The sequence below is a fragment of the Tachysurus fulvidraco genome, chromosome 1, assembly GCF_022655615.1.
Source record: "Tachysurus fulvidraco isolate hzauxx_2018 chromosome 1, HZAU_PFXX_2.0, whole genome shotgun sequence".
Taxonomy (NCBI): Eukaryota; Metazoa; Chordata; class Actinopteri; order Siluriformes; family Bagridae; genus Tachysurus; species Tachysurus fulvidraco.
Window position 1 is genome coordinate 7,220,334 of NC_062518.1, and position 14,409 is coordinate 7,234,742.

The 14,409-nt window shown below is 38.3% G+C and overlaps 1 protein-coding gene across 1 annotated transcript in view; it reads right to left on the reverse strand.

The window, feature by feature from the left end:
- smad3a (SMAD family member 3a) overlaps positions 1–14,130 on the reverse strand; it is a 35,806-nt gene extending 21,676 nt beyond the window's left edge. Inside the window, exon 1 of the mRNA XM_047817459.1 lies at positions 13,848–14,130. Coding sequence (XP_047673415.1) covers positions 13,848–14,050 — 203 coding nt within the window. The 5' untranslated portion in view covers positions 14,051–14,130. The remainder of the gene's footprint in view (positions 1–13,847) is intronic.
- Between the last annotated feature and the right edge of the window lie 279 nt (positions 14,131–14,409).

Here is a 14,409-nt window from a genome sequence, read left to right on the forward strand (position 1 = left end):
AGATAGAGAGAGAGAGAGAGAGAAGAGAGAGAGGAGAGGAGAGAGGAGGAGGAGAGAGAGGCCGAGAGAGAGAGAGGAGAGAGAGAGAGAGAGAGAGAGAGAGAGAGAGAGATTAAAAGAGGGGAAACTAGAATCAGATCAACAAATCTACTAAATAGAAAGTCTAAGTAGAAATGAATTACATGATGCGATGCTTTAATTTATTTAGTCACGACCTAAAAGCTTTTAGGTATTTCATAACGACACAAAGAAGGCGAGGTCCCTCATTCAGCCTTCTACAGACACACACAAACAAACATGACCCCTGTAGTTTCAGGGTCAGAGGCTGGGCTTAAGGAGGAAAGGCAGAGCTGGGCTTCAGACTGTGCATGTACAGAAGCTGTCATATCTTCTGGTTTTTCACTTCAGTGGAGAGAGAGAGAGAGAGAGAGAGAGAGAGAGAGAGAGAGAGAGAGAGAGAGAGAGAGAGAGAGAGAGAGAGAGAAGAAAAAGGAAATACAATAAACAAGAGACCATAAATAAAGAAAAGTTTATCTGGTCTTTCTCTATTATATTATAATATTAGAAATTGGAAGCTTCTTCATTGAAAGAAGCTTCTTGAAATGAGTAAAAATAATTTTTAGATTTTTACTCAGACCCCTGTGTCAAATGTTAAACAGATTTTTTACTGTTTAACCCTTGTGTCAAATGTTGAGTCGGATTAACCCAAAATATTATTGGGGTTTTTATTGCACTATAGAAAATGTAGAAAAAAAAAAAATAAAAAAAATAACAAGAAACAAAAGTAAAAGTGACCCATACTCAGAATCCGTTCTCTGCATTTGACCCATCCAAAGTGCACACACACTGATGTGGCTGAAACTATAGCACTCATTATATGCAGCATCAAGAGCTGATACTGTACATAGCTTCATATTGAACAAAAACATTTTGTTTTGTATGATTCTTTCGGGGTTTTTTCTCTTTCGTTTGAATGAATGAATAAATGAATGAATAGCTAACAGCCCAGACACAAAGAAGCACCCAGGCTTAATTAATTAATCAATCAATCAATCAATCAATCAATTAATTAATAGTTAATATTTAAGCAGCTTATATTTTAACAAGTTTCTTAAATTACTAGATTAAATAGTGAATGAGTGAACCTGATCAATTCATGTAGTATTACATTGGGAATGGGTAGCCTCGTGGTTAAGATGTTTGACTACTGATCGGAAGGTCATAAGATCAAATCCCAGCTCCACCAAGCTGTCCACTGCTGGGTCCCTGAGCCTCAGTTGTATAAATAAAATGTAAGTCACTGTGTATAAGGAATTGTATAAATTATACATTGTGTATAAATTAATACAAACTATTATGAAACCGCCTTGATGCCCAAAGACGCCTGAGACGCCCCCGTGACCCGAGAAGTTCGGATAAAGTGGCAGAAAATGAATGAATGAATATTATGAAACCATTATTACATAATGAATGGATGTCAGGGCTAGATCTATATCTAGATCTATAGCACTAAACTTAGATGACTAAATATATACATAGTGGATTAGCACAGTGGCAATGTGTCTGTTACAACACACCTGCATTGTAGGTTTGATTCTCAGCACAGATGTTTGATTTTATTCAGGATTTTGAAAATAAACACACAAATCATGTTGGATGATGATTTGTCATCATCATGTTGGATGAATTAGTACGAAAACTAATTGTGTTAATGTTACTCAAACACGTGGAACTGTCGTACACATTTGAATTTAGAACATTTCAGAAAGCAGAGCAAAGTGTGCTCACGAATGCTTTGCTTATGACAGGAAATGGCGTGCATGCCCCTTTAGGAAAAACAGTGTTATCGATGTAGACATGTAATCAGTGATGGACTTTATAGCTAATGATATGGCTAACGCTTAGTATAAAGATATGACCTCTTTAGACTCTTTCTAGAAAGTTCTAAGCTTAAGTAGGTCATACACATTGCCCATATCCAGCACTAATCTAAAAGTGAAAATGTAGACAATTAGGTTTTCTTTAAGGCAAAATGTGAACTGTTTTAGTCATTATAATCAATGCTTTAAATGAAAAAAATGTTATACAGATTAATCATGCAGCAGCAGAAATACTTAAAATACGTTGAATTGTAATGGCATGATGAAACTAAATGCACAAAAATCCACATGTTGGGAGTGGGATTGCAGTCCCCTGAAGTTCTGACCCGCTGATCTTCTCATACATTATGCATGACTATAGCATTATTATGCATTAAATATGCATTAACACGCTCTTACCCCTCTTACCCTGAGTGATAGAGAGACAGAGACAGACAGAGAGAGAGACTAATGAAAAAGGTTATCCTGGTTCAGCAGAGCTCCCCAAGTCCTTTTCAAATCCAAGGCACAGACACCATTCATGTCACAAACACTTAATCATCAGGAGAGTGTGTGAGTGAAAGAGAGAGAGAGAGAGAGTGAGAGAGAGAGAGAGAGAGAGAGAGAGAGAGAGAGAGAGAGAAGGAAAGGAAAGGAAAGGAAAATGAAAGAAAGAAAAAAAAAAGAGAGCAGCACCCTTTTCATATATTCAACAACTTTGTGGATGAATGATGTTTATGGTGAAATGGCTCAGAGCAATGGTCTGAGATTCTGGTCCAACTTGCAGAAATCTAAATATGCTAAACTTTGTTTAATAATAGCTGCATAATGTGAAAAGCTTCCTCACATAAATACTCAGTGTTGCTTTGCAACACTTTTCAGTTCATTTACCTTGGAGTCACAGCACTCAGACTTTATTGTCAGTATATATACCGTGGGCGAAACTGACTTGGAAAATGACTGCCGGCTGACTGTTGAGAGGAAAGTTGATTAACAGGACTGTGGACACACACACACACACACACACACACACACACACACACACACACACACACACACACACAAACACACACACACAGGGTAGGTGTACACCGCTGCCCCAATTCGGGACAGAGGCTGTCACATCAGTACAGAGAGGGGTGAAATTTAGGAAGAAGAGTGTGGGAGTGAGAAAACGAGAGAGGCAGGAGTGGAATGCAGAAGTAGAAGGAGGGGAAAATAAAATGATAGCAATGACCTGACAAGATCTAAAGCTGGCAGGCAGATATAATCTGTACAGCAGAAACAAGGGGGGGTTTCAGGTTCTGTGAATAAGCCAGCGCAAACCCCTACGGTGCTTTTACATATACAGTACAGAGTCCGTTCCATTGGGAGACTGGTGCGTTTTCCTTTGTGGTGTAGTTCTTTGGGGCAAGTGATGACACCGTGATCACCCTCAGACGTGCAACAAAATAATCAGGCTGAGCGAGGCAGTCTTGGTCCAGTTCCAAACACACTGGATTGATTTTACTACACTGACTTACAAGATACAAACTAAACCAAAATACAGAGGTTCTGGAAATATACTTACTTACTTACTGCAAATGTGTGTTATTCATTCAAATCTAGAATGCATTAAAATCTATAAAAATATTTTCTAGAGCAGAAAATATCCTGACACGTTTAGCTGCAGCTATCAGAACATATTACAATAACCAGAATGCTCAAGCTGAGAGTTATGCGCATAATTACAGCTTCAATGATTTACTCTATTAAGAGTAATAGAGTTATTTCTTTTAATGTGTGATGTAAACATTAATATCACTTTAAAGGTAAATACATAACTGCAAATACTAAGATTTATGTTTTTGTAGCAAGATACAAAAGTGCAAAGACAAAGTGAGAAAATGCAGACACTTTTACAAGTTTCAGAAGACCTCTGAGAAGTTTGTAATGCAAATGCCATGCACAGAAATGGGCTGGGGGAGACCTCGAGACCAGACTGCTTCCAGCACACACACATGGCCTTTGACCTTGAACCCCAAAATACCAAACCTCCCTCCACAATGCTTGTGGCTGCCCCTCCTCCAACCCCATTCATTAAAATGAAACCATAAAGGTTATGGTCAAAGACTGGGCAGCATCCCAATTCAGCATTATGAAAGTTTTACTTTAGTCCAAATACACACCAATCCCAAAAAATACTTCCTCCATCACAATACGTCCCCTTCAGAAATTACTAGCTGCACAGCTATTACACAAGACCCCCACACCCAGTTTAAAATGCATACTGGGTATCAGAATTAAATGTGAATAGAGATTATCTACTTAAACTGCAGGTGCAAATTCGCCCAAGACACAATAAGAAGATTTAATCTGTTATTTATTTTTGTGAGCCAGACAACTAGCTATCACTAGAGAGTCTGGTACAGTTTATCAATAAACATGGTCTTTAACTTGTCTAATTTTGACAAATAAACAAACACACATCTGGTTCAAACAAGATAAATTGCTTATGAGTAATTTGGACAGCTTGATTTGTGGACTGTAGGAGCATATTTCTATATCTCACTTCTGAACCAGTCTAAAAAGCCTTCTGCTAAAGACTGACTGCTAAAATCAACATACCAGTTAACATCACTGATACAGAACAACTGAAATAAGAACATTTCTCTCAATACACCATTCAGATTTCAATCCAGCTATCCAGAGGCACTGACAAATGACACTACATGAAAATGATCTATGGTATAAAGAGTAGTCTTAGAAATGACAACTATGGTATATATTTATGTCCAGTCCAATCCACAAGGATCCCCTGTTGAGAAAAAGAGACAGCCTGTATCCTAAAAAACTGGACTGGTCGGAAGGTGCCATAGTTTGATCCATTTACAGGACATTTTCACAGGTCATGCACATGACATTAGACACAAACTGACCTAAAGCATATCACTATCACACGTGATATTTTACGTTAATAGGAAACTTGGATTCTGTGAATCAGACTCGTGAGTCGGAACTGGTAACTCCTTTGTGGCTTTGGCTTATTTTCTCTCTGGTAAAGCCATTAAGGCCATCCTTGTGTAAAAGGTGATATTCCTGGCTGTACTTACACAACTCCAAATCTCTGTGGAGCTGTGGAACATGGAATACTTACATTTTTAAATTAAAAAAAATTCTTCCACTATAGCCCTTACGTATATCAGATTTGAAGTCATGATTTCTCATGAGGATTTGTCCCACTTGTGCTACATCATTTAGCACATGCTCTGATAAATTGTCTAGCAGTGAGCACCGTAAGCAACGCATGACATTATAAGAATGAGAGAAGAATCATATCCATTATTTCCACTGACAAGGTGACAATATCCATTATTTCCACTGACAATTTTTCACACTTGTTCGAGCACCAAAATCCTGCTGATCTAGAATCAAGAACAATCTTTAAATCACCATAAACACAAACTTTAATTCATTTCACGTTTGCCTTATTTTATATCAGTTCTAATATATAGCTGCTGGAAAATTGAGACTGATATTTGACATGGGACTGGATGGTCACGTTAGTTCTCAATCTGATGTTATTTTAATGCGATGTTAAGTTTAATGCGATGTTCAGCTTCCAAACTAGTCGAAAACCAGGCTCGGTTTTCTGAACCCACATCAGCTCTGGCAGCTTGCAGTGGAAAGGGGGTCTCAGATGTTCCGGCTGACCAAAGACTACATACAGTCCAAGGCAGCATGTCTGTACTAAGTCTTTAGAGCAGTTTAGCAGATGCTATTTCTGTCCATTTTTGCTTCTTTTCCAATCTTAAAGACTCTTCATTCAATCGTTACACTGACAGCATTTGGCAGACACCCTTATCCAGAGAAACTTACATTTTTATCTCATTTTATACAACTATGCAATTTTATGCAATTGAGGGCTAAGGGCCTTAATCAGGGGCCCAGCAGTGGCAGCTTGAAGGACCTCAGATTCAAACTCTCAAATCCCAAAGACCGTTCTGAATTATTCCTCTGTCCACAGGCACTAAAGGATTGGTACAATGAATCCTTTGAGATATTTGGATTTGGTTTTTTGGGGTTTTTTTTCAGTTCCTCCCTCACAAATTTTTTGGGCAAAACTGAATTGTGTACTAAGAAACATAAATCTTGGATGACATTAGCAGAGATTGCTGATGCCTCTGGTGAGTGTACATATCTAGTATTGTATGGTTAGTACACCGACAAATGTGGTACATAAAAAAGTCGTGAAATCTCAATGAGCATCTCGCTTGCTGGTGTGAAAACTACTGATGATGAAATACAACAAAACAACAGCTGTGTCTGTAAATCATTTAGTTGCTTACACATTTCTCAGTAGCTTATAAAAATGAATGAAATGTGTTCACACCACAAACACTGCTAGGACATCATGTGGAAATAACATTACTTAAAGCAAACAGCTGTTATATCTGTTGAATAAGAACAGGACAAACGGCTCCAGAGATTACCTGGATTAGTCTGTGTACACTTGCAGCAGACGTTAAAGTAAGTTTCCCAAAAGCACAGACAAACTTCAAAACATCCCTCAGAGTCTTACCCCCACCTCCCCTCTCCTCACCTTCCCTCCCGATAGCAAACACACACCCACACACACTTCAGAAACACTCAACAGCCTTAAAGAAGTGCTATTTTGGCGCGTCAATTTGGGAGTGGTTGTAGTCGTGTGTGTGCACTGGCCCTGATGACAGAGAAGGACAAAGCGGGCTTGTTGTCTGCACTACAGAACGTGTTTAATCCCAGCAGATAGGAAGGCGGCAAGCAGCTTTTTAAACCTTCAACCCCAGCAGCAACCGCAAACCAAGCGGCAGCCCACTCCCTCTCGCGGGGACGCACTGCATTCCAGAGGGATGACTAACCCCACCTCACACAGGGCCTGCACACCCACACATAAACACAAGGGTTTTTACCCACAGTCCACCACACAAATACACACACAAACACCATAGACAATAAAAGCTGTGAAAATATTTACGTGAACAACGCAAAATGTTTTCAGTGTTCTAAATTTAGCCATCTGACACCTAAAACTGTGAAACCTTTTGAAACGCCTCACGATTTGTGAACACATTTAATACCGACATTTTTAAAAATTAAAAAAGAAACATTTCAATGTAAAATATAATATAATATAAAATATATATACTGTGTGATTGTATCCCAAATAGATAGAACAATCTGAGTAGTACAAATATAAAATCTAACTCGATACAGAACATCTAAATAAAGAACATTAGTATTTGTTGTAGCCCTGTCTCTTTTCAAGTATAAAATGATATGTTCATTAAAATATATTTGGGTGGAATTCAGTTTGCACTCGAGCATACACAGATAATGACTACACAGAAAATGTTCAGAAAGAGCATGTGTGTACACATGCACACATGTCTAAATAGCAGTCACACATGCCGATAAAGCAGTCATTCAGTCTATTTACGTCCAGACGTAAGCATAGGCACATTCGACACGCCTACATGCTAATACTATACATGCACATGGCAGTCAAAGTGCGCATCTAATCCTCACCACAACCACAGCCAGACCTGGCATCTGCCCTCTACCTCGTCAATGTGGTCAAACAGGCTGCTGTCAGTAGACCCACAAAAACACACACACACACACACACACACACACACACACACACACACACACACACACACACACACACACACACCAAACATCTACTATTGTGGAACCACAGCACATACATATCTATATAAGAACATGCTTAGCCGACTAACTAGATGGCCAATATCTTTGAAAGAACATATAGTGATGCCTAAAAGTGAAAATGCATTTTATTCTTATTTTAATAAAACATTTACATGAATTTTTGCCATGTACATCAAGTTTGTGAAAAACCCTATGATGCATGTTAGATCAAATCAATCAGAGTGTCATTTAAACACGTCCTTCGACAAAAGACGAAAGATTAAAGCAACATATTACCTTGTGTCATCATGGTCAATATTCCAAAATTAAAAATATTGAACATGTCTTTATTTTGTGAGACTATTTATAAATGTTGCTGTTATTCTGACTTTTTAAAAATCATGATTTTCAATGTGGTCTCGGAAGATTGGACCCAAGTATGTTTTAATAACAATAAAAAAAATGGTAAAAAGGTCTTAATGATTGTGTAAAATAGTAAAAATTTAATCATTAATAAAAAATAAAAAAAGTCTATGTTTATAAACTGGCATCTTAAAAGTTGAATTAACCGTCCATTTCCATCCATTAATAAAATCTTACTTTGCACATTAGAAGAGTACTGGCTAAAATATGTACAATGCAAAAGAAAGCCTGTTCATACAATAGTTGATTTTAGTTCCATGTTGGTTGATCAACTGATCCCTCATACATTTTAAGTAAGCACTTTATTCTGGTCAGGGTTGAGGTAGATCACGGCCTCTCATAAGGTGAGAATACACCCTTGATGGAATGCCAGTTCGTCTCAGGACACCACATACATGTTCACACACTCATTTATGACTGTGGCAATTTAGAGTCACCAACCCCCCACCTCACCCCACCCCAGACCCCCCAGGGGCACATGACCCAAACCCAAACAGACATGACGAGAACATGCACAGAAACTCCACAAAGACAGAAATCAAGCTGAAGTCAGAACAGCAGACTCTAGAGCTGTGAGATATTTGTTAGTATGTGCCTTTCACTAAAAAAAAATACAAGATCCCAGACTACAGGGTCATACTGATTTTACTGTCTGTCGCCAACAAACAACAACTCTGAGTCATCTTTCATCTCCCACAGACGACCTTCGCATTGAAAACATGGCTCTCCCACACAAAACAGTCGGCAGATCAATTAAAACCCAGAGAAATCGGATCTATTTAATCTGTATCAAAAGCGTCTCCGGTTTCAGGAAGATAAACCCGATGCCAGGCGTCTCTTCAGGGAGCAGACAGATTCAGCCTCGAGGAGAAATAAACGCTACGGTCACGACACCAGACATCGCTCGACTCACTGATTCACTGATAAACTTTCCTGTTTGCACAGTCACTTCGTCACACACCAAACGAGTAGCTTGTGGGTTCTTTCACGGTTTCTACAGACTTTGAACTTTTGCACCAAGTGTGTAACCTGCAATGAAAGTGTGGCTTGAGATACGGAAAGCTTCAGAAAGCAGATACAGACAGACGCATTGTGCAGATATCCTCTGCTGCTGGGTCAGACAGGATGTGAGACTGATGGAGAGCACAAACAGGCGCAGTTTCACATTAAAAAAAAATAATCGAGGCTTTAGATTAGATAGGACAAATTTACAACATAAAGAAGTCAACATTAAGTTCCCTGACTAAAATTAGCCTGGTCTATAAATCTAAAGTCCAGCAATTCCTTTGTCAAAGAAAGCAATAAATAGACAGGAAATATAAAGTCAACTTTGTTTTTTATAATATACAGATTTAAATACATTCAACATTATTTTCGTACTTTCTGGACCATGTAGTTACAATTATTTCTTCCTTGTGTTTTAGCATTTTGCAACCTGTATTACAAAAGCTGCTAAATCAGACAAGAAGTTTGGGATGTTTCCCTGTGAGAATGTTCAGTCAAATATCACATGGATCTAAATCTAAATCAAGGAAACTTGTAGAACTCGCCTACAAACATTTCAAGATTCATATCTGTGTAATTTGTAAATTTTTAATACAACAGATAAACAACAAAGAAGTGCATAATCCAAGCTTTTGAGAGGATTACACAAGCAACCGGAAAGACTTTTTCCGTACTGTTGGAAGGTTGGATGAACGTTCTTGGTAAGGTTTTCTCATATCTCTTTCATCCTAAAAACCATATTGTTCATTTCTGAACAATAAAATGGCCAATAAAATGTAAAGAGAGCATTTTAATGGGCAGAACTATTGTAAGATGAATGAAATGGACTGCACGATAGTTTTCTGGAAAATAAAAATATTTCAAATCTAAAATAAATAAATAAAAATTGAAATAAAAATACTTAAGAATATAAAATGTTATATTCACATGGCTGTGGTCTCGTTTGTGTGCATTTGTATTAGGGCTGTCAATGTTTAGGCGATAACACATGCGATTAATGTAAAATCCTTATTGTGTTTTACTATAGGTTATACTATATAATTTACTAATAATAAATAAATTACTGAAACAAAGGTGCATCGGTAATGTGATTTGCACCCAGAGATTATCACTCTTAGCATCTACAATGGCGCAAGCACCAGTAACACTTGTAGGCGAAAATTTCTCTTTTTTTAAAAGAAAATTGGATGACCCTCTGGATAAACGCAAAGTTGTGTGCATACAGTACATTGTAATGAAGAACTGGCCAACCATCGAAGCTCATCAAGTTTAAAATATAATATAAAAGCAAAACACACCACAGGTTCTACTAGCAAACTGACAAGTAGTGTGCAACAACCCACACTGGATCAGTGTATATGCCGTGTGAGTAGACAAATGTCAGCCATGTGCCTTAGAAGCTGGTTAAATCCCGAATAGAAAAATAAGCTTCTGTGTGTTCTGTTTTAGTTTGGCAAGCAGGAAAATGAAATTGAATTGAGATTGAAACTGTTCTGATGGTTTGCTTCTCTGGACATTGCAATTTTGTGAAATGTTTTCAAAAATAAAAACATTAAGACAAAGACTGATGTTCTACTTTCCCTTCAGTGCTTTATGAATCTCCACTTACTGATATCAAACAATCTCTGTAGGACTCTCAGAGCAGGCCATGACAGATTTTTAACAGCATGTACAGACAAGACAGTACACTGTAGTACAGCAGTAAACTGCAGCCTCGCTCCTTCTGTAACTTATTGCGTGTGAGGCGAGACGAGGCAGAGACGTGTGAGGAATCCAGCGACTCAAACTCAAGTGGTTAGGAGAGAAGTCAGGGCCAGGAATAAAGAATAGGTCTGAACTCTGTGCTGATTCAGATTGAAATGATCATTGGAAGAAAAAAGGCATGCAGACGTCTGCAGTAATTTAATTATATTTAAACAGCATATACAGTATATCAATCACTGTGAATATAGAAACAGAGCAGAGTTGTTTTGACTTAAATATTTAAAAGAAAGAAATGGATCAATAAATAGGGATAAATGGATGTTTTTCTCGTTTCTATGAATAACTGTGATCGATAATATTAACAGTGATAATACTGTATAACTGTTAAAGAACGGCAATAACAATAAAAACAATAACAATAATGCTGTGTAAAAGTGACTAAAGTTAGAATTTAATTATGAGAATTTAATAAATTAGACTGTTATTAGTTCAGTCACCACCAGGCAGCAGTAATAATAGATAAAGATAAATAACTTTATTACATTCAAGTTACATAAGTCTTATATTTTTATAGATCTTAAACACTTTTGAATTTTGACTCCAAAACAGCCCTATTTCTTTTTTCTTTTTGTTTTACCCCAACCGCTGATGTGTTGAAGGCTACAGTTTCTTTCTCAGTATAGCTTCACCCAGAGACTAGTGCAAGGTTAGACCACAAGCCACAGGCTTACTCCTGATTGACTGAGTCGGCTCAGTGGCTCCGGGCTCTGCTTTCACTTCACTATCTTTTGAAAACAACAGCCACTCTGCAGGGTTAAACCACCAGAGGCTTGGCCCTTTACAAAAAAACACCTTCCACAACACACACTCAGTACAAAATACAGGAGGCAGTGTCTATGTAAAGAATAACAGAAAAGATAAAAAACGCCTGTGTAGCAAACTGCTAGAGTCCAAAATGTGTGTGTGAGTGTGTGTGTGGTAGAGTCGTAAAAATGTGGATGTTTTTGTGTGTGTGTGTGTGTGTGTGTGTGTGTGTGTGTGTGTGTGTGTGTGTGTGTGTGTGTGTGTGCTAGAGTCCCAAAAATGTGGGTGTTTGTGTGTTTGTGTGTAGTATACAAACCCCAGCAATATTCAAGCTTTTTTTATGTGCGCAGTTACCATAGAAAGAATATATGTTGTCTGTGATATATGGTAATATGTTGCCTTTGAACAGAAACTTGTTGGGGCAGCTACTAACTTCCTCTAAAACTGCCCATAGGCTTTCATTTAAACTTATTTTGAGTTAACAGGATTTTTTTTAAATACATCAAAGCACAGGGAAGTGTGTAGAGATAAGATTTCAAAACCGCACTGGCCAAGGAATGAAATACTTCCTAAAAACTCAACTCAATAACTGATTCTACAGTCATGAAGTGTACTGCCTGGTTCTTGGAGGTACTCCTATCTTTGCGTTCCTAAAACGTTTAAACAGAGAGACAAATCATCAGCTAACACAAGCTGGTACACGTGGACTGATGGACAAGAGATATTTGCATTGTAAGATGGAAGAGGATGTCTGAGTGCCATAAAACAGCATATTCTGAGATGCCGGTAAAATTTTTGGTTCGGCTCCTTCTACTCTACCATCGACTTGTATATTTTTTAAGGGATAAAGGGTAGTTGTAGTAGTAGTTGAAACTGATTTGCAACTAGCTGAATAAAACCTCCCTCAAAGTTCAAGTTGTTAAACATTATAGACTAGTCAGTATAAAAGGCTGGTGATTATACTGGTTGCCCTCACAGCTGCAGGGTCCACGGTTCGATCCTGCGCTCCAATTAAGATTTGGTTGGAGTTTCACATGTTCCTGTATCCACAGGGGTTTCCTGTGAGGTGTGTCCCCCCCCCTTTCAAAAACATGCTGGTAGCTACATTGGCTATGTTCAAAAAAGTCTGTGTACGATGCCCTGTGATAAACTGGCATCCTATACGGATTGCTTTACCTCATTATGCCCAGTGATCCTGTGATATGCTCTGAAACCACTACAACCATGACCAGGATAAAACAGTTACTGAAGATAAATTAATGAATGACTCGTTTAATCAATAAATCAATTAATCATTAAACAATTCTTGTCCCACAGCACACAGGTTTATAACCCTTATATTTATAATACTTCCACACCCACAGACACACAGCACAGTGGCCCTAAAGCTCTGTACATTAAAGGTTGGTGTTATATAACATTATCAGGCAACAGACAAAGTGAAAGCCCGAGGCAGTGTGTTGCTATGCTCTCTAAACCACAGTGCCTCGTACTGTATTTCCACAAAATTAAAAAACTAGAAAATAACATACATGAAGATGGTGATTTTTTTTCAACTTACAACAGTGAATTCAGAGCTGGAATGTGTTTAAATAAATAAACTGTCAATAATATTTTAACCAAATGACCAAGACTGAGCGTAAACGATGTGCATTGAGTGTCGAGTCCGAGATCTGATACACTCTCAAAACACACAAATAAATAAATACTTTTATTGTAGTGGCACTTTTCCTGTCACTGGGATGATACAGTATATTCAAGAGTACACCTCTCATACATTTAGAAAGCATATAGTATTATCATAAAGATTGTGTATGTAGTGTACTGTCTGTACCTATTCAAGGAAGTGTGGGTTACCCTCGACAGGGCACAGTCACACCCTACAGACAATTTATAGATGTCATTCAGCTTATAACATTCAGCCTATGGAATGGAATCTGGAGTACCCAGAGGAAACCCCTGATGCAGAGAGAACAAAAAACTCCACACACATGATGGAGAGGGAAATCAAACACAGACCCTGTGGATGTGAGGCAAACATGCTTATCATTAAGCTGTGGTCTCCTGTCTAAAGACGACATACTACAAAAAAGTACAAACAAATTAAAAGTGGACTAGTTTAGTAATGTTGTTTATAAGGGTTATTATTTGGAATATCCTGCGTGTGATGATCCGGTAAAGCCGGTGCTCTTGGTCACTTCATCCAAGTAAATCACAGAAGCGCAAAGTCAAAAAGCGCAAAGTCAAAAAGCGCAAAGTCAAAAAGCGCACAGCGGGACAGGACACACCACTGAAACCAGTGAAACCAGTTAAAAAGAATACATATGTGAGAACACCATAACTCTCTCTGTGTTTATCGACTCTTTTCCTCGGACTCACCTCGGGATGGTGATACACTTGGTGTTTGCGTTCTGGGTGGTGATGGCTTTCTCCAGTTCGTCTAGCTGTCCAGTCTTCTTCAGCTTCTTCACCAAGCTTTTAACTGCCTTCTCGCACCATTTCTCCTCCTGGCTGTTTTGCTCTCCCTTTTTCCACCCCAAAAGTCTTTTCACGATCGGTGGAGTAAAAGGTAAAATAGACATCGTGAACTTTAAAAATTGGGCTCTCTCTCTCTCTCTCTCTCTCTCTCTCTCTCTCTCTCCCTCTCTCTGTCGTTTTATAAGTAGAGTTTAAAATGTGGCTTCAAACGATTACAGTCCAGAGATGTCAACAAAAACAGGAAGGATGGCTGTTGACAGAATCATGAGCTGAAAAGGTTTCACGCAGATTATTCAGACTTCACCAAAACAGCCGTGTCTGCGTATCTCCGCTTGCGCGCTGTAGCCCTGGCTCTGTATTCATCCACGAAGAAATATAGTTCCACTGTCCCGTCTAAGCATTTCCTTCCAATTAAAAATAAGTAAATAAACCACCAAACTGTATGTTGTTTACTTTCTGGTTA